General features: G+C 36.3%; 1 protein-coding gene and 1 non-coding gene across 2 annotated transcripts; both read right to left on the reverse strand.

Moving 5' to 3' along the window:
* Nucleotides 1-3457: 3457 nt before the first annotated feature.
* Nucleotides 3458-3623, reverse strand: LOC130234332 (U1 spliceosomal RNA). The gene has a single exon (XR_008838292.1). It is a non-coding gene; the product is annotated as a U1 spliceosomal RNA (small nuclear RNA).
* A 6897-nt stretch (nt 3624-10520) lies between these two features.
* On the reverse strand, nt 10521-18169 carry ywhabb (tyrosine 3-monooxygenase/tryptophan 5-monooxygenase activation protein, beta polypeptide b). Its single transcript, XM_056463193.1, has 6 exons — nt 18053-18169; nt 16672-16972; nt 15220-15343; nt 13084-13247; nt 11249-11344; nt 10521-11158 (listed from the first exon to the last, which is right to left on the reverse strand). The coding sequence occupies exons 2-6, from the start codon at nt 16963-16965 to the stop codon at nt 11108-11110; spliced, it is 729 nt and encodes a 242-aa protein (XP_056319168.1). The 5' UTR covers nt 16966-16972; nt 18053-18169; the 3' UTR covers nt 10521-11107.
* Nucleotides 18170-21117: the final 2948 nt, after the last annotated feature.

A 21117-nucleotide genomic window follows, 5' to 3' on the forward strand; every position in this document is an offset into this window, starting at 1 on the left:
TGACGCGCGAACAAAATGGCGACGGTTGGCCGCGCCTACTTGTAGCTTCTTTTGCAGTGTTCAGAAACCTATGGGTGACGTCACGGATACTCTGTCCATATATTTTACACAAGGGGCAACCTCCCGCTCTCCCTCAGGAAACCAATACGGAAGTAACTAAAACTGCAATTCATCGACTCGCCTTGGGGGGGCTGGCTCCAGGAAGTCCAGGTCATTTCTGACTGCAATGGGAAATTGGCCATTTTTACAGCTGATAAAAACATGCTTACAGCCTGGTACAAATGATGGCTTTGGTGCATATAGCCATGATTAACCTTCATGACAACTGTGAGGGGGGTGAATTTTTTTTATAACTCATCCGTTTCGTTTTATTAAGTTATATTAACTCTGCATAATTAAGGGCGTGGCCCCTTGAGTGACAGCTAGGTCTCGCTGCTCGCTGTCTCATCACCTGAGCTGATTACGGCTAATTAGCCGATAAACTCGGCATAAACATCGCATTTTTGTGTTGATTAATGTTTCTTTACACAGTCAATTGCCTTTTGGGATTATTTCCTACATTTATCAAATGATGATGCATGCTGTGTGCATTTAATTGTGCTCACACATCATTCACGTGGCCTCCGTTTCCCTGGTGAGTAAAGTTATATACTTGTATACCATCTCTATAAATGTGTGTGTTTTATTTAAGATCATTTATCATTTATAATGTTCTTTAGAGCTGTAATGCCCTCCAGAATCTGACAGATTGATTAGTTGTAGGCTATAAAACAGTCATCTGAAGCGTTATCATACAGTGTTATGCCTGGATTTCATCAATAGTCTTGGATTTACTAACACAGACTATAATTGAAGTGTTTGGACGTATTTCGGGTTTTCCTCCTGTTGAAAAACGTCATAAGAACACTGCCTAGTGGCTCAATGTATTGCAGCAGTGTTTTTAAAAGTCTAAACACTTTATTGATATAGTGTACAACCAAGCACATGTGGTCAGAACACAAACGAGTCGCAGGCAAGGGGCAACCTCCCGCTCTCCCTCGGAAAGCCAATACGGAAGTAACTAAAACTGCAATTCATCGAGTCACCTTGGGGGGCTGGCTCCAGGTAGTCCAGGTCATTTCTGACTGCAATGGGAAATTGGCCATTTTTACAGCTGATAAAAACATTCTTACACCCTGGTACAAATGATGGCTTTGGTGCATATAGCCATGATTAACCTTCATGACAACTGTGAGGGGGGTGAATTTTTTTTATAACTCATCCGTTTCATTTTATTAAGTTATATTAAGTCTGCATAATTAAGGGCGTGGCCACTTGAGTGACAGCTAGGTCTCCCTGCTCGCTGTCTCGTCACCTGAGCTGATTACGGCTAATTAGCCGATAAACTCAGCATATACATCGCATTTTTGTGTTGGTTAATGTTTCTTTACACAGTCAATTGCCTTTTGGGATTATTTCCTACAATTATCAGATGATATGGTATGCTGTGTGCACTTAATTGTGCTCACAAACCATTCACGTGGCCTCCGTTTCCCTGGTGAGTAAAGTTATATACTTGTATACCATCTCTATAAATGTGTGTGTTTTATTTAAGATCATTTATCATTTATAATGTTCTTTAGAGCTGTAATGCCCTCCAGAATGTGACAGATTGATAAGCTGTAGGCTATAAAACAGTCATATGAAGCGTTGTCATGCAGTGTTATGCTTGGATTTCATCAATAGTCTTGCATTTACTAACACAGACTATAATTGAAGTGTTTGGACGTATTTCGGGTTTTCCTCCTGTTGAAAAACGTCATAAGAACACTGCCTAGTGGCTCAATGTATTACAGCAGTGTTTTTAAAAGTCTAAACACTTTATTGATATTGTGTACAACCAAGCACATGTGGTCAGAACACAAACGAGTCGCAGGTAATAAAGTATTAAGCGTTTCTCCCACAGAAAGCTCTGTCTAAACCAAGCGGCAACCTCCCGCTCTCCCTCGGGAGGCCAATACGGAAGTAACTGAAACTGCAATTCATCAAAATTCCGCTAGTCCTGGCTCCATAATAGAGCAAAGTGCAATTGAGCCCTCTGTTAGAATGGCCAACTTTACAGCAGAAAAAAAGGTGTTTACAGCCTGGTACAAAGAACGATTTTGGTTCATATAGCTATTATTACCCTCCATGAAAACTGTGAGGGGGGTGAATTTTTTTATAACTCATCCATTTCCTTTATTTTAGGTTATATTAAGTTTGCATAATTAAGGGCGTGGCCACTTGAGTGACAGCTAGGTCTCGCTGGTCGCCGTCACTTCACCTCAGCTGAATCCGGCAGATTAGCCACTGATCTCGGCATATTCATCGTATTTTTGTGTTGTTTTATGTGGCTTTACACAGTCAGCTGCCTTTTGGACTTATTTCTTACAATTATCAGATGATATGGGATGCTGTGTGCATTTAATTGTGCTCACAAACCATTCACGTGGCCTACGTTTCCCATGTGAGTAAAGTTATATACTTGTATACCATCTCTATAAATGTATTTGTTTTATTTAAGATCATTTATCATTAATATTTTTCTTTAGAGCTGTAAAGCACTCCAGAATGTGACAGATTGATTAGCTGTAGGCTCTAGAACAGTCATCTGAAGCGTTATCATACAGTGTTATGCTGGAGTTCATCAATAGTCCTGCATTTACTAACACAGACTATATCTGAAGTGTTTGGAAGTAATTCGCGTTTTCCTCCTGTAGAAAAACGTCATAAGAGCAATGTTTAGTGGCTCAATGTATTACTACAGTGTTTTTGAAAGTCTAATCACTTTACTGATATAGTGTACAGCCAAGCACATGTGGTCAGAACACAAACGAGTCGCAGTTAATAAAGTATTAAGCGTTTCTCCCAAAGTAAAGTCTGTCTGCCAGGTCTAAGCAAAGTGCCAGCAGGTGTCTGTAGCTCCGCCCACTCTCCGCCTCTTTGCCCTTGTTTGGTATCCCGCCGTGGGTGCGATGACGCGCGAACAAAATGGCGACGGTTGGCCGCGCCTACTTGTGGCTTCTTTTGCGCTCTTCAGAAACCTATGGGTGACGTCACGGATACTCCGTCCATATATTTTACAGTCTATGGTCTAAACCAGGTCCAAGCAAAATGCCAGCACGTGTCTGTAGCTCCGCTCACTCTCCGCCTTTTTGCCCTTGTTTGGTATCCCGCCGTGAGTGCGATGACGCGCGAACAAAATGGCGACGGTTGGCCGCGCCTACTTTTAGCTTCATTTGCGCTCTTCAGAAACCTATGGGTGGTGTCAAGGATGCTACGTCCATATATTTTACAGTCTATGATTTTACAGTCAAAGGTTAAGACGAGTCTAAGCTGACACTTAAAAATGCAGCCTGGACATCAAAACTAGACAGTCCAATATGGCTTACTATGGTTTACCTACATGAAGTGTTATTTCTATCTTTAACCAATTTATCAGGGGAGAGCGCGAACGCAGTCCCCCACTACCAGAAATTATGCAGTCGAGATTCCCACATTTGGGGAATTCGCAGAGGTCAACACAGCCGACAAGTGCAATGGCTGAGCCTCACCCTGGATGAACCACCTTCTTGATCATGGTGTCTCCCCTGCCAGGTAAGTATGAGTTGTACATCGAGTCAGAAGGGACGGCACTGTCGGGACAATCATTCTTAATGATGGGAATGCACTACACCACTACACGGATAAACCAACACATAAATCAGCACAATCCTGCTGTATGATCTAGCAAAGTTTGGCCTCAAATCTATCAGTTTATAAAAAACAGTATAAGGATATTTCACTGTGAGCCCTTTCCCAGGATGCAACGGGAGCATTGACCAGCCAATAAAAAAACACTGCTTAAAACAATCCTTTTTAAGAAATCAATGACCAGATTATGGAGACCCACTTTAAAATAAAAGGCTAGACAGTTTATTTTTTAACGCTCCATATATGGTAAACTAGTACACAGGCCTAAAAACAGTAGGCTACTAAAAGGAAATGGTGACGTAAGCAAAACAGGAAGTGTTAGCAAGAGGTGACATTACTTCCGTAAAATCAACAGACACATTTCTCGCCAAAACATTCTGGAGTCACTGGTTGACAAATAACAACAACAACAACAACAACAACAATAATAATAATAATAAATATACATTTTCACATTTCCGGGTTTCTCAGCAGCGGAAGTCGTCATAGCGAGGTAAACTTAGAGCGCAGTGAATGGGAACTATGAACTACAAATAAATGTTTAACAATCCTATTTAATTAAATAATATAAGAAAAGCTCAACGATGGTGTTATTAAGACTTTCAGAAAAAGGAAAAAAGTGTGAGACTGATAACCGCAGCTAAAGGAGAGAATAACGTCAAATTTACTCTCAGCCGCATAGACGCTGCACTACAAGCACCTCGCAAGCAGTATCATCATCTTCATCATCATCAAGACAACAGCAAAATAAAACATTAAAATATAAAAACGCTCCTCTGTGCTGAAAAGCAGCACAAACCACAGATGGCACACGAGGTAAATAAAGCATTTAACGTTAACAGAAGAAAGAATCGGACGGACAGTAAAACCGGGTAATTTAATTAGGAAATCTACCCGCTTCTCTAATAATCCTCAGTCCACTTAACGGAACAAACAAAATAAGTAACACTCGGACACACCATGTGTTATTTATGGCAAATAACTTTTATTTGTACTCTAAATGTAAATGTACTCTACAGTTCTAACCGGTTTTAGTTTTATTTTTGTAAATAACATATGCCGGCGGGTGTGAGATGAACACTTATTAATATAAATTTACCTTATATTTACTCTTAGTAACATCGTCACGAGCACATAAATCTCCCAATGCGTTTGTAAAATAAATCATGAGAATAAAACATTGCTTGTAAATAAAATGAGCTGTAGAAATATAATGCAAGAAAATGTCATTGAATAATACCTCGAATTTTACAAGTAGGAAGTATTTGTTTGGAAAATAAACTCCGTTTTTAATAATTAAATGAAAATGAAAATAAGTAGAATCGGAGTTTTTGCTAACGAACTCTTCGTATTTCAGGTTATAAAACGTATCGTAAAACTGTACAGATGACAGAACAGACAGTACAGCTTGATGCACACGTGAAGTACTCATCCAGATCCAGTGTCGTTATTTTTATCACATGTTATGTATTTTAGAAAGCAGGGCGCTTTTCTAAAAAATAAATAAATAAAAAGGAGCCGGCGGGTGGGCGAGACACTGATGAAAATAAATTTACATTTGATTGGACCTAGACGAAGAAGAAAATAATAATGTTTTATTACGAATCTAATATAGAAATCACGTCTATCAATCTTATTACAGGCTTGTTTAGGCTACTCTCTAATATTTATAAATCACCAGAGCGCGTAAATATGGAATTATTTGTCAAAATAATGAATAAAGCAAACAATGAGATTTAATGTTTTATTTTCGCTTGTTTTTACTTCTTTTGCAGCGCGTTACATAACTAAAAAAATAATGTGTGTCGGCGGGTGTGAGATGCATAATACAATAGAAATTACAAATTTAAAGCCCTTCTATAGTGCAAACAGAACTTTTAAAACATAAGCCATAAATGTTTGAAAACGTTTGAAAGCAATAACTAAACCGCAAAATGAAGTTTGAACTGCAATATACCTTTAAACTGCAATACCGGGGTCGATGCGTGCACGGAACATTCGGAACGGTTATCCCTGCTAAAATCTATTTAATAGCATGTATTACATAGACTGAAATGACACAAAAAAAAACAAGATATTAAAAATGTTTTTCGATAAAAAAAAATAGGACATGAAATAATATACTGAAGATAAAGTTTCAGAAATTCAGTTTTCAGAGTTTTACAAAATAATGTGACTGCCACCGCTAAACAAAGTAGAGATGTAAACAAAACTACCTACGACAAGAACAGAGGTGAAATTGACAGAATCTGCGGAGTTAAACCATAGACTGTAAAATGAGTTAAACGCAAGATAATGCCTTTAAATAAAAATATTGCCAATTCTGCCAACCAGTGGACAAATGCAGAACTACAAAACCTGATTTCCAACAGACACAGCATAAACAAATATAAATGGGTCATTCTACAGAAACTCTTTTGGTTTGGTAAAATGCCTTAAAATCTACTTATTTTGTATTCAGACGTAGCCCACACTACTTAATGACATTTTTTACTTTATTAAAACATAACACAGCTTATAATGATTTTTTAAAAACAGTTCGTACATTTATTTAAGATTATTTTAAAATGTACATTATTTAAAGTTAACTTATTAAAAAGTTGTCACTGGCGTTTCATTTCTTGATGTTATTTGCAGATATAGTCAAAGTTGCAGCAAAATAATGATAATGCACCATAAGATTACATTTTGTTTCCTAAAAGTTTTTGATGTTATTTCCTTTCCTCAACCATATTTTGGTTATAACAATTAAAATAAGTAATGACGCAATCCTTTAAATCTCAAGATTAGCAGAATTCAATTAATGTAATATTAGTTTAAGTTACACATGTTAACATATTTGAGAAACAGAACAATACTTGTGTTGCCCATAAGAAGAGCAACACCAGTTATAATTTTCATGCAAATTGCATTTACAAAACCCTTGCTGCAAAATATAATCATATTGACAATCATGGCTTACTAAATTATGTAAATTAATACATTTATATTCTATTGCTTTATAATTCCTAATATTAAAGGAAGTCCACCAGTTAAAAGTTTAATATAAACTTTAGTTAAACAGTAACATCCTACTTCCACTACTTTTATTGTGAATTTTATTATATTTATTTGACTTAGCACTTTTAATCTCGTTTATTTTATGGTTATGAATACATTATTGTAGTTTAAATTATGGAAAAATCCATCTTTGACGTCAAAATGAAGTATATTCATTTTAGAACGCGAATGAATCGTAAACAGAGTTTCTCAAGTGTAATTTCCGTTAAGCATAGGACAGAAAAACTGACATTTCTGTAGAATGACCCAAACATTTCAAGACGAAAATATAGATTATTTGTACCAAATACATATTAACATATGTCTCGTTTTCTGATGATAAACTTATAGGTAGTACATTCAGACTGAGGTAAACTTGAGTTTAACTTATATTCGCACATTCGGACTTTCTTAATATTTAATTTCCGAAACGTATTATTTGCAGTCAAAGTAAAACATTGTTCACACAGGCAATCAAATAGTGCTAATGTTGCTTTTAGGTCATATGTACATGCTATGTCAGACCGAATTTTAAAGTAGCGTAATAAACAAAAAGTTATATGGATGACCATGTCAGGAAACCTGTCACGTTCAAAATGAGCGATTGTGCGAATATAATTCAACTTAACCTCAATTACATCCGGTGCCTTTTAGTAGTTTTGACACAATAAAGTAAATATACATTACAACAAACATCTATCTGGCTAAATGTTAACGTTTACATCGTGTCCGCGGACTCCGAGATACAGTCCTGAACGATTTTAGTGTTCTGAAATCGCGCTAATTAACGCTGAAACAACCTGTCGAAAACTAAATGTCAACAACTTCGATGAAACCTCCGAAATAACGATTGATATGTGATTAATGTTGCACAAAACAGTTTAATTACTGACCGTTGTTCAAGTTCGGCTGCAGAAATAACTATTGCCGTGAAAACAAAATATCAGGTGCGCCACACAATGACGTGACATCTACGTACGTAAATATACGTTACTCACGCGACCACCAATAACGTAAAATGTTGTTAGTTTTGTTTTTACGTTATACTGTAATATTCATCTTGGAAAACGTTTTTATAACTTCCTACAATTTCATTCAGAACTTATAAATTGATATTTTACTAATTGTTGTTTTAATCTATTAATTCAGGATTCAGGATTATTATTCATTGCTTTGATTACTTCTAATGTAAATATATAACATACAAGAAAACATAGCCTGATATAGCAGGCCTAAGAAATTATGAAGGATAGGGAGAATTATTGCTATTATAATGTCAGGTTGTTTAAAATAGTGGAAGAAAGAAAAAGAAGAAAGAAAAAAGAATTTTATATATATATAGGAAATAATTAAGTTGAACATGTTTGGGTTTAGAGAAAAATATCATTACTTTTATAGGCTATTCGTTTTATTTCTGAAAAATAGGATATGCATTTTCATGAAATTCCATGTTTATTTTTATATTTATGTCCATTAATTTGTTGTTAAATGCTGAACACAATTTGGATTGATTCAGATATTTGGAGAGTCGTGTTTTCAAGTGAATTGCAGGAGCTACGTTTTATTGTACGATTTTATATAACAGTTTAAAGCCTAAACATATACATGATATTCATTATACAACGTTGTAAACTGTGTTCACTGAGCTTTACCTGTCTGGATGCTCAAGAAAAAAATGACATACCATCTGACATCTGTGTGCTGTGATTTTAACAGTGGTCAGTGTGTGTGATGTTCAATAAAGAGATGCAAAGCGCCGCTCAGGTTCATCAGATTTAATCTATCATACATTTTTAAAAAATAGAAGAGCATAGAACAGTGCAAATATCAGTTTAATAGAGCAAACAAAGAAGTGATGGACAACACTTAAAAACTACTTTTACTGAATTGTAAAATTAACATATTTACGCATTTTCAAAATGTATGCGCATCTTGGCTTTTCCATTATGCATTTTTTTGATGCGATATTCCAAAATGCACATAACAAAAGTTATGCAGTTCATGAATATTTTGGCATGGTTTAGTAATGTTTTAATTTGAGATCACTTTAATCTGTCCACCTGAAGGAGTCACAAGTACAGTAGGTATGTCCAATTCCATGCAGCAGCATTCAAAGCATTATGTGAAAAGGTAAAAGTTTAAATACTCTTTAAAACAAGGGCAGATTTAATCACAAGATATACGTTTAATGCAAGTTCACTGGTTCTGAATATATTTTCTAAAAAAAAAAAAATTTTCTGAAAACTCATAAGCAAAATCTTGGTGACAAGAATGTAGAAATTAACAACAAGGAAGATAATGTCAAAGACTGGAATAGAAGGTTAAACCTGCTCCTTTTACTGTAGTTTTACATTAAAGGTGGAATCTATTTTATTTGACATTTTTAAGTGTGGCCATTGTGTGTGCTAAAATAATCATGTAATTTACATTAATGAATGTTCTAGGAAAATTCTGAAACTGTCTTAATCAGGGAAGGGCAACTTCAGTCCTGGAGGGCTGGTGTCCTGCAGAGTTTTGCTCTTACCCTAATCAAGCACAACTGGCTGTAACTTTCTAGTGATCTTGAAGGCATTGGCTGTGTCCAAAATCGCCTACTACTCAGTAGGTACAACATTTGAATTTACTACTTGACTGTTAGAAAAGAACGTTCTATACAGTATGAATGGGAGTAGTATGAATGCAACTTAGACATACAGTGGCATCACTTCACTTTCGTTCATGAATTCTCTCACAGTGCACTTGGGATAGCGTAACGTGCATAGGATGCGCACTTCACAATCTCACCCGATGCTGTAGGTCATCCGTGTACTTCTCGTAAATTTTTTTTTAATTCTATGGATTCGGACACATTACTCAGCTTGCATACTGATTTGAGTACTATATAGTATGGAAGTATACAATTTCAGACCAGCCACTGATTAACATGTTCAGGTCTGAACAGGTCAAGTTGAATAAGTGTTGGAGCAAAATTCTGCAGGGCACCAGCCCTCCAGGACCAAAGTTGCCCATCCCTGGTCTACATCAAGGGTGCCCACTCATTCCTGTTGCTGGAGAGTTCAGCTCCAACCCTGCTCAAACACAACTAAAGCAACTAAGTAGGATCTAAAGGAGAACTTGGTAATTAAACAGAGGTTTGCAGCTAAACTCTGCAGAAAGCTAGATCTCCAGGAATATGGTCGAGTACTCCTGGTCTACATTGCAAGATGTTGCTTTAGGTTGAAAATTCATTGTGTAAAGCTATTTGGTAACTTTCTGACAATTACTTTTTGTTAATTGGTTAACCAGTTGTGTGTCTAATGTTGGACCATTCTAGTTATAATGCTAATGGACAACCTCTGTCTGCTGACCTTTTAGTATTACAAAATCGTTGCCTCTCAGGTATTAATATCACATCTGCATCTATCGTTTGAGGATAAAGTGAATCACACACATTTTGAGACATCACTAAGATTGTCTTGACAGCTATTTGTAAACTTAAAGTTGGTGAAAATGCTTAGTGAGTCTTAGTGGAGAGTCCCAGCAACAAAAAAAACAAGTAAGGGGCTATGTAGCACAGCATTATGCTAAAAACATTTTCACAAACATAAAAAAAATGACTCACTTTAGTGTGCCAGTATGAAGTATTAGTTAACAGTTACCATCTGTAGACTAGTGGTTACCATTGGTTCAGGAATAAAGGTGATCGTTGGTAGGGAGTAATTGCCAAGATATTTTTTTTGCACAAACAGATTCGAATAAAACACAAGAAAAAAAGTCAGAATTACTCACTATTTGGTGAAAATAAACTGCCAGTTTAATAACCATACAATAAAACCTGTAAATACAGATGAATTATCCTAAAAAAAAAGAGAGAGAGAGAGAGAGAAAGAAAAAAAGGAAAATGCACAGCCTGCTAAAGTCAAACAAAGGGAATTATCAAGGAGGACAATTAGATTTCACAACCTCTGATCCCCAACACGTTCACTCGCACTTTCAAATACATAAACATACAGCCACTTCAGTTACTTTTGGTTAGTGGCACGCGCACACTTACAGTCACACAGACGCACATAAAGAACAGGGATTGATAATCAGTACAGATTAAATTCACAAACAAAATTATTGGACCTGCTATAACGTCAGCATATAACCCTGTGAGCCAACCCACCCCCTTTACAGCCGCTGGGGTCTGTTTAAAGGGTTTCATTGAGCGTCTTCCTGTGGGTGCTGATCATCATTCAAAGGGTATAGAGGAGCAGGGCTGGGAACTAAATAGAGAAAGGTGAGTGGTGTTGGGTGGAATGAGGTGGGAGAGTTGATGGAAGCCTTTTGTGTATTTAAGATGAATGTATGTGGGTGTGTGGAGATCAGTGCTCCCCTAGTTTTCGTTTTCCCCTGCTTCTTCACCCTGGTTTTCTGATGTCCAAAGCTATAGGCATAAGAATCAACAAAGTATATGAATTAACAATGTGCTGAAACACACGTTTAACTAAAACAGAAAATATAAAGCAGGACTTACAGTGAGATTGTCCCTTAGAAGCTGCATGATCAAGGTGCTGTCTTTGTAGGAGTCCTCGTTTAAAGTGTCAAGCTCAGCAATGGCTTCATCAAAAGCCTGTAAAAGAAGCTCTCATTTCTCATTTTGTGATGGTGGCAAAAATAAAAATGGCTGTACACAAATTACATGTAATGTCAATTGTGTCTAAAAATGTTCGCAATGGACATCTTTGGCAACTATATTCAAAGACTATAGAATACACAAGATGTGTCACTTGTACAGTTTTGAATGGGGAAAAGTATAACAGTCAATATGGCAAATGAAGCCCGGCCTACTAGTACAGGATCCAATCATTGATCACTATAGACTGACGATTCGCTAGGGTAGAAGCTCGAACCAGACATGTGTTTTTATGACAGTTTATGTGGTCAGCTAACACAATTGAATCTCAGCGAATACTTGCTTCACAGACATGAGAAATCTATCAACGTAAAGCTTAATATCTGTATTATTAAATGAACAAACTACAATTGAAAACAAAAGTTTTCTGGTTTTGTAATCTGTATGAAATGACGCGAGGTGCAGTCCATCCTGTCAAAAGCACATCACATGACACATACCTGTGAACAAAGAGTTGTTGTCATTTCTTGAGGAAATTCACCATTAAGACCAAGTTGTGAATTACTTCAGAAGAGCAGTGCGATTGGATGAGGCATTATTAAGAGGATGATCATGTGTAGAACGGTCATAAATGAGACAGTTATGACATTCATGAGACAGTTGTTAATAAATTTTATAGGTGATTCCAAATATCTAAATGTAATCATAAGTGTCGCTAAAAGTTTTGGAGAATATGATGTTTCCCCATTCAGACAGAATGCCTGAGCATACTGCCCTAGAGGCATTTCAAAGATGGCTGCCGTGTGAAATGACTTGCCTTGAGGGGACTTTGCTTTGTCTCAATAGCTATGATTCCATCCAAAGATTTCCATCCACTTTTTCGCCTTCTAACGAGTGAGATAAGCTCGCATCAAATATCAAAAACAAAATTTAAATTTGCTGCAGTTGAAGAAGGCACTTTTTCTTATATAGTAAATCACTGAGAAGACGAATCGATAGTAAGAAAGCAAAATTATCCAATCATCTAACAAAACAGGCTATATCACAGTGTATTATGGTTGTGTAATAGCCACATATACGGCTATATGAGGAGAGAATGATGATAGGGCGCGATGTCATTTCTACCGGCAAATAAGCATTTCATGTCATATATGAAAGTGAAGGCATGCTGAAAATTTACCAAGTGCTGTTTATCCATAAGGAAAACTGACAGAACTTGACCATCTGATAATTTTTTCATTTTTTAATTTTATAATATTTTTAATCATAACATTTTTGGCCTATTGTTTTGTTCATTTCTGCACTGACACCTCGAAATAAAGGTCAACATTGTTCTGCTTCGTGATCTGACTGCAGTCTCGGTTCATCTGTTATTTCTATACATATAACATATAAAATCAAATTTAGTTAAATCACAATTGTAAATTTTTAAATTGTCAGTTGTATTTAAAGAAAAGTTATGTTTTTAAAAAGGGTATTACAATTAGGTTTGGCTTTTGACACATTATTTAAAATAAGTAGCTAAGAAATAGCTATTTCAGTGAAAATTTTGGCAGGGCAAGTAAAAATGTGAACCACTGGCCCGATCGGGCCAGTAGAAAAAATCCTTAGCGTTGAACCCTGTACATTGTATGGATAAAAACATAGCTATTGACTGGCAAGAAGAAAACAGTCCTGCTTTTGTTAAAAACAAGTACTTATCCTGTGTGAACAGCCCTTTATGTTCATATACTGACCGTCTTGGCAAGTTGGCAGGCATTCTCAGGAGAGTTGAGGATCTCGTAGTAAAAAACTGAGAAGTTGAGGGCAAGACCCAGTCGTATAGGGTGTGTGGGCTGCATGTCCTTCTTACTTATCTCAAAAGCATCCTGGTAAGCCTTCTGAGAGTTCTCAACCGTGGCTGAGGGGAAAAAAAAAGAAAGAAAGAGGACTGAGTTTCCACTGAGTGGTATGCTACGGTTCGGTATGCTTTTATGGCCGTTTCCACTGTCAAAAGGCGTACCGAACTGTCCCGTACCACTTTTTCAAGAGGGTACCAATTATGATAAAGGGTACCAAAAGGCGGAGCTAGACGCGGAGCTTAACGCTATTGGTTTACAGAGATAGGTCATTCGTATCTTATGCAACAAGCCAGAATGAAAACAAAAGAGCCGCCATTCTTAACACACAGCCGAGAGATTACAGCGGAATTATATTATATAATGATTTTGTGAGTATATAATCTGATTTTGTGTTGTTTTTGAACCCAAATAAGGCCTAAATGTCTGCTATATGTAGTTCTTCTGTAGTTGGTAATATATCAGAGACTGTAAGGGTCTGTATGTGTTCATATATGTTGCATTTATTTATTTATTTTATATAATTACAGACTTTACAGTAGGCTATTTCGCACTGTCATTGATCTGCAGTTGTAATCAAATCCTGTTCATAGAAAAGTTAGTAATAAACTTTTATATCTGTTTTGTAAGAAGTGCTTCTCTTATGATACATAAGCGACCCCTACAGCTTTACTATAGACATTTTCGAGCAAATGATGTCGACTGAAACTTTCTGTCATACACCATGCCCACCAAAAGGGTACCCTTGGTACTGGAAACGCAAGCCTGATAAAGGTGACCAATCAGTGGAAATGAGCCAAAAGTAATTGTCTTGGCGAGTCCACCAAGCCCAAGTAGTGGTTAAACCTGGCACAGCACATTTTTTATTTACAGCAAAAAGAGATGACGACAAATGTAATATGATTTCTAATTTACTACAAGAATAGATGTTTTAGAAGTTATTTTTATTATATTTCTTTATTAAAACCAGAGTAACAAATGTAAATTAAATTTAAAAAATAAAAATTGAAAACTAAATAAAATCACGTTTACTATGAATGCAGATATTATGAACATTTGTGTGTGTATTTGACAGTTCCAATGCAATATGCAGTAAAATGAACTGATTCAGGATTGTGTGCTCTCTATACTCGAATACTACAGCATACTACAGTTAAACCTATGCAAAAAAAAGCTGTTTTTAATGTACATCTTGTTTTATTGAATTTATTTGTGCTGTTTCTTATAATTAGTTTGTTCTTATTTCATTAGTCTACTTGTAAAAAAATCCTTAGCATTAAGCCCTGGTTGTGCATCAAGAGGGACAGATAGCAGTGATTCACTGAAATTAATATCTTATTGATACTGAAATTGACTCTCTTGTTTAGCTGAAAACACTTTCTTACATTAAAACTCTTATTCTCCGATTAATTAGGCCGGTATTATTAAAAATTATTTTAAAAAGAAAAAATTTTATGTTATGCTAGTTGCTACCCTAGCATATTTGGGTGTCATGGTGAGGTGCATCCACACTGCGGTTTATCCATTTCCTGAACATGAAATAGATGCTAAAACATGGTGGTGAGATGAAGCCTTATAAAGCATTGAAGCTTTTTAGCCAAGTAGTTCACAAAAGGGTTAATTTCTAGAGGCTTCATTTGCTCACAATACCACCTGATGGCCAAATAGTATAAAACAAGGAGAAACGCTACATATGACATGATGTAATATGCTACACTGTATTTTAAGCCTTAAATAACAATTTAGAAAAATCTATTTCCACAAAAACTAATTCATATTAATGTAATGTTTGTCTTCTGGTACCAAATGTTTATTATTTGCCAAACAAAAATGTACTGGCTTGAAATAAAGGTGCACAGAGCGCAAGACCACTAATAAAAACAATTTAAAAAATAAAATAAAAAATCCCACATAATTAAATATCCCTGCTTTAGGCTTTGATTTTTATCTGATTTTATCTCTCCAAAAGAATTACAGCAAAAATAAAAAGTATTTTTTTTTCTCATATAGACAGAAATATTTAAATGTACTTACTGGTCTTGGACTCTCCGGATGCTACCTCAGATAAATATCTATAGTAATCGCCTTTCATTTTCAGGTAAAAAACCTTGCTCTCTGCTTGAGAGGCATTGGCAATGAGGTACTTCTCCAAAAGACCCTGTAAAGACAGATTGACAATCAGGGTTGTTCATTTTTGTGATCTAACATAGTGGAAAATGACCCATTATTTATGAAAGCAGACAAAATAATATGATGAATAACTGACTCTTACACCTTAAAGGGTCAGTTCACCCAAAAATGTAAATTTCTTTTGTTATTATTAATTACTGATGCTCTTGTTGTTTCAAATACCTACACCCTTCATTCATCCACATTACACAAATTGTAAAAATTTGGTTTGAATCTGAAAGCTTGCATGTGACTTCCTCTGTTTGAAACGAAGCACGGGCATTTCCAATAGATCAGAAATAGATCAGAGGCATGACCAAGACCAAGTATGACACATGAACGCACTCCCTATACTCACACTGAAAAAACTGTTGAATAACGTAATTATTTTTGTTTTATGTGCACACAAAAATATTTTTGTAGCTAGATAATATTCCGGTTGAACCACTGAGGGCCTGGACTTATCGAGTTAGGCCATTGCGGTCTATGGAGGATGAGGGAGCTCTCAGATTTCACCTAAAATATCTTAATTTGGGTAACAAAGACAAATAAAGAACTCAAAGGTTTGAAACAACATGGGGTTGAGTAATTAATTACATAATTTTCATTTCATTTCATTTTTATATATATATATACAGTTGAAGTCAGAATTATAAGCCCCCCTGAATTATTAGCCCCGTTTATTTTTTTTCCCAAATTTCTGTTTAACACAGAGAAGATTTTTTTCAACATATTTATAAACATAATAGTTTTAATAACTCTTTTCTAATAACTGATTTGTTTTATCTTTGCCATGACTAAATAATATTTGACTAGATATTTTTCAAGACACTTCTATACAGCTTAGTGACATTTAAAGGCTTAACTAGGTTAACTAGGCAAGTTAGAGTAATTAGGCAAGTCATTGTATAATGATGGTTTGTTCTGTAGTAAAAAAAATTTGATTAAAGGGGCTAATAATTTTGACCTTAAAATGGTTCATAATTTTTTTTTTTAAAAACTGCTTTTATTCTAGCAGAAATGAAACAAATAAGATTTTCTCCAGACGAAAAAATATTCAGACATACCATGAAAATTTCCTTGCTCTGTTAAACATTATTTGGGAAATATTTAAAAAATAAAATTCAAAGGGGGGCTAATAATTTTGACTTCAACTCTGTGTGTGTGTGTGTGTGTTATATATATATATATATATATATATATATATATATATATATATATATATATATATATATATATATATATATATATATATATATATATATATATAAACAAAAAGGTTTAGATTAAGAGATTAAGAGAAGAAAGTGAAGATACCAGCACATCATTGCAAATGTCCTGCAATTCGGTCTCGATCTTTTCACGATACTCGCGTGCCATCTGCTGCTTCTTCTCATTCCCCTCGGTCTTCTGCTCAATGCTTGAGATGACACGCCAGGATGAGCGCCGGGCACCCACCACGTTCTTGTAGGCCACAGAGAGCAAGTTGCGCTCTTCATTGGAAAGCTCCACACCACCTTCAGTCACAGCTTTCATTGCTGCTGCCATGTCATCATACCGCTCAGCCTGTTCTGCTAGCTTGGCTTTCTGCACCAGATCGCTCTTGTCCATTTTTACACTGAAATGAATATGAAAACAATACTTACATTAAACAATATTATTTCATGAAAACACAGGACAAAACCAACATAAGCCTTGAATTGAAAAAAAAAAGTGAATATTAATTATTTTATGTGGCTGATAAAGAACCTGACTTGTTTGTTCCTACAGTTAAACCCCTTTAGAATACTAGTGGTCTGTTACAGTTCATATGCAAGTACAGTTTTAAAGTGCCTTTACACACACTACACACTCTCTCAATTTCTCAGTGAATATAGGTAATATATTTTGGTGCATTCAAACAAAACAGATTAAACAGATATATTTATTAAAATATAATTTTAGTCACCGAACATCTTTAGACATGGAAAGATAATACATTTTAATCCAAGCAAAATATTGAAAAAGAGATTACAAACTACAAAATTTCAACATTTTCACTCTTTAAAAAATGTGAATGTGTATATATATATATATATATATATATATATATATATATATATATATATATATATATATATATATTAACTATTTTGTTAGATAAACTCCAGATATGGCTTGTTACTGACGTGTATTTATGTGTTTTGCGAGTTTATCTTAATGTCAGACATCCACGACCTAAAATATGAACACACTCTAGAATTGCTTTTTAGCAGAAATCGGATCTTTAATCCTAATTTAAAGTAAGGTAGTATCAAATAAGTTTTAATATTTAAATACTGTGAATAAGCAAAATCCGTGTATTGACCCTCTTTAATGTTGCAAAGAGAACTCGTAATGCTCCGCTGAAGGGATCTAAGGTTAGCAGGTTAACCACACATCCTTTCATTTACATGGATGGATTTCTCTGAAATTGTAACAGGCTTTTTTCAATCCTCTGAAACAATACTGTTAACATTACACAACTGTAAAATACAACATTTTGATGGGCAGTCTAGAAATTTCACTAGAATAACTCTGACAGCGAGGCCTGAAGCGCTTAGCAACCCGCTAACGTTAATTCCCCTCGCTGCCTGACAGAATTAAACACACTCGAGGGAACGAAAACATTTTATGTGGGACAAAAAAGTGATATAACAAATAAATAACGTATACTCACGTTTTGAACGGTGTTTTCGATGATTTTAAAAGCTAAAAAGATACGATTTATGTCCCGTACCCTTCTTGCTCTCCGGTTGTTCTGGGTAGTACCTTTTCCGCTTACACTAACACTTCCGCTTCCTTATTCTTCTGCATTTTTCGCGATTAGCAAAAACCGTTTTGGCCAATTCCGCCACCTGCTGAGATGGAGTGAAGAAAAGCGTGAATAAGGAGAAAACAAAGGTAAATAAAAATAATGAGAAAACACACAGAGAGCTTTGTGAGAAGTTCATTCATTCATTCATTTTAGACTTTTACACACCTGAAACTTGTCTATAGCGCTTGTTCACTGCTGCTCTTATAGTTGTGTAAATTGCTTCCTTGTCCTCATTTGTAAGTCGCTTTGGATAAAAGCGTCTGCTAAATGACTAAATGTAAATGTAAATGTAAATGCATTTTCTTTTCGGCTTAGTCCCTTTATTAAACTGGGGTCGCAAAAGTAGAATGAACCGCCCTTTGTGAGAAGTGTTGACGTAATTTCAATGAACTATATCAAAGACTATAGAACACATAATATGTGTGATGAGATAATGTCAATCTCTGTGAGGACTTCAGGGGTTATGTAAATTGATTAATTTGTGATATTCACATGACCTCACAGTCACTTCTGCTAACATAGTCTATATTATAGAAAAAGGCATTTAATGTAAAGCTTTAAACAAACAAACAAACACTCAACTTACAATTGAGAAAAAATAAATTATTTTATTAAGCTATTTTCAATTTCATAAGGTTCCTTTGACACAGAGGTGGAAAGTAACAAATTACATTTACTCACGTTACTGTACTTATAAGTATTTTTTATTTTTATTATTTTTTTTTTTTTGAGAACTTGTACTTTTTAGAGTAGTGTTAAAATCTATAATTTTACTTTTACTTAAGTATGGTTTGCCTAAAGTATTGTACTTCGCTTCATTTTAAATCATATCCGTTACTGAGAAAAAAATAAATATATAAAGAAATGTAACGGAAAAAGAAAATTGCACCCGGAAACCACATCACTGCAGCGGCAGAGTGAAAAAAATCTGCAGTATAATTGTCTGTTGACTGTTGCTGGAGTTGGATTTATCGCCTGAGTTTAGAAAGTTTATCAGCAAAAATAATCCCTGTCAACCCCAGCAATGACAAGGTATGCTACAGCATTAGCTCATTATTGATTTTAGCCATGCCTGTGCCCTTATAGAATCAGCTTTATTGCCAGGTATGTTCACACATACTTGGAATTTGTTTTCGTGACAGAGCTTCTACAGTGCAACAGCATTACAGAGACAGGACAAAAAACAGATAATAAATATATTTTAAAAAATAGAAGTAAGGAGTGAGTGCAAATATACAGATTGACAAGTGTATGTACATGTTTATTACTATATACAACGTTATATGTGCATCTGTTATGTGCAAATTGGCATGTAAAGTGTGTTGTTAAATAAGTGTATGTGTGTATAAAAGTGTATAGCAAGTAGTGATGTTGGTTCCACAATTATTATCATCAAGTGTTCATGAGATGGATTGCCTGAGGGAAGAAACTGTTTCTGTGTCGGGCTGTTCTGGTGCGCAGTGCTCTGTAGCGTCGACCAGAAGGTAAAAGTTCAAAGAGGCAGTGTGCTGGGTGTGAGGGGTCCAGAGTGATTTTGGCAGCCCTTTTGCTCGCTCTGGATAAGTACAGTTCTTGGGGAGTAGGAAGGGTTGTACCAGTGATTCCGAACTATTCGACGTAGTCTTTGGAGGTCGTATTTAGTAGCTGAGCTAAACCAGACAGTTATTGATGTGCAGATGACGGATTCAATGATGGAGGTATAGAACTGTTTCAGCAGCTCCTTTGGGAGGTTAAACTTCCTCATCTGACGAAGAAAGTACAGCCTCTGTTGAGCTTTTTTGACAATGGAGTCAATGTGAGTGTCCCACTTCAGGTGCTGAGAGATGGTGGTGCCCAGGAACCTGAATGACTCCACTGCTGCCACAATGCTGTCCATGATGCTCAGTGGGGGGAGAGCAGGGGGGTTTCTCCTGAAGTCCACTATCATCTCCACTGTTTTGAGCGTGTTGAGCTCCAGGTTGTTGTAACTGCACCAGACAGCCAACTCCTTAACCTCCTGTCTGTAAGCAGACTCGTCACCGTCCTGAATGAGGCCGATAAGTGTGGTGTCGTCTGCAAACTTCAAGAGCTTCACAGAGGAGTCTTTTGAAGTGCAGTCATTCGTGTACAGGGAGAAGAGCAGTGGGGAGAGGACACACCCCTGGGGGGCGCCAGTGCTGATTGTGCGGATGCTAGATGAGAATTTTCCCAGCTTCACCAGCTGCTGCCTGTCCGTTAGGAAGCTGTTGATCCACTGACAGACAGAGGTGGGCACAGATAGCTGAGTTAATTTGGGCAGGAGAAGTTTTGGGATGATAGTGTTAAACGCCGAGCTGAAGTCAACAAACAAGATCCTTACATAGGTCCCTGGTCTGTCTAGGTGTTGCAGAGCATAATGCAGTCCCATATTTACTGCATCATCCACAGACCTGTTTGCTCTGTAGGCAAACTGAAGAGAGTCCAGTGAGGGTTCAGTGATGTCCTTCAGGTGGGCCAGCATCAGTTTTTCAAAGGACTTCATGACCACAGATGTTAGTGCCACCGGTCTGTAGTCATTTAGTCCTGTAAGTTTGGGTTTCTTTGGGATGGGGATGATGGTGGAGCGTTTGAGGCAGGAGGGCACTTCACACAGCTCCAGTGGTCTGTTGAAGATCAGGGTGAAGATGGGGGCCAGTTGGTCAGCACAGGATTTTAAACAGGCTGGTGTTATAAAATCTGGGCCTGGTGCTTTTTTCCTCTTCTGTTTCCGGATAACCTGGCGCACATCATCTACGTTAAACTGTAGGGCAGGTATGAGGGAGGCGGGGGGTGGTGGAGGTGTTAATGGTGGCGTGAAGAGCAGTTCAGAGTGGGTGTTGGGGGTTTTCTCAAACCGGCAGTAAAACTCATTCAGGTCGTTTGCAAGTCGTTCATTGTCTACAGTGCTGGGGGATGGTGTCTTGTAGTTT

Source organism: Danio aesculapii, chromosome 8 (genome assembly GCF_903798145.1).
Source record: "Danio aesculapii chromosome 8, fDanAes4.1, whole genome shotgun sequence".
Lineage (NCBI taxonomy): Eukaryota > Metazoa > Chordata > Actinopteri > Cypriniformes > Danionidae > Danio > Danio aesculapii.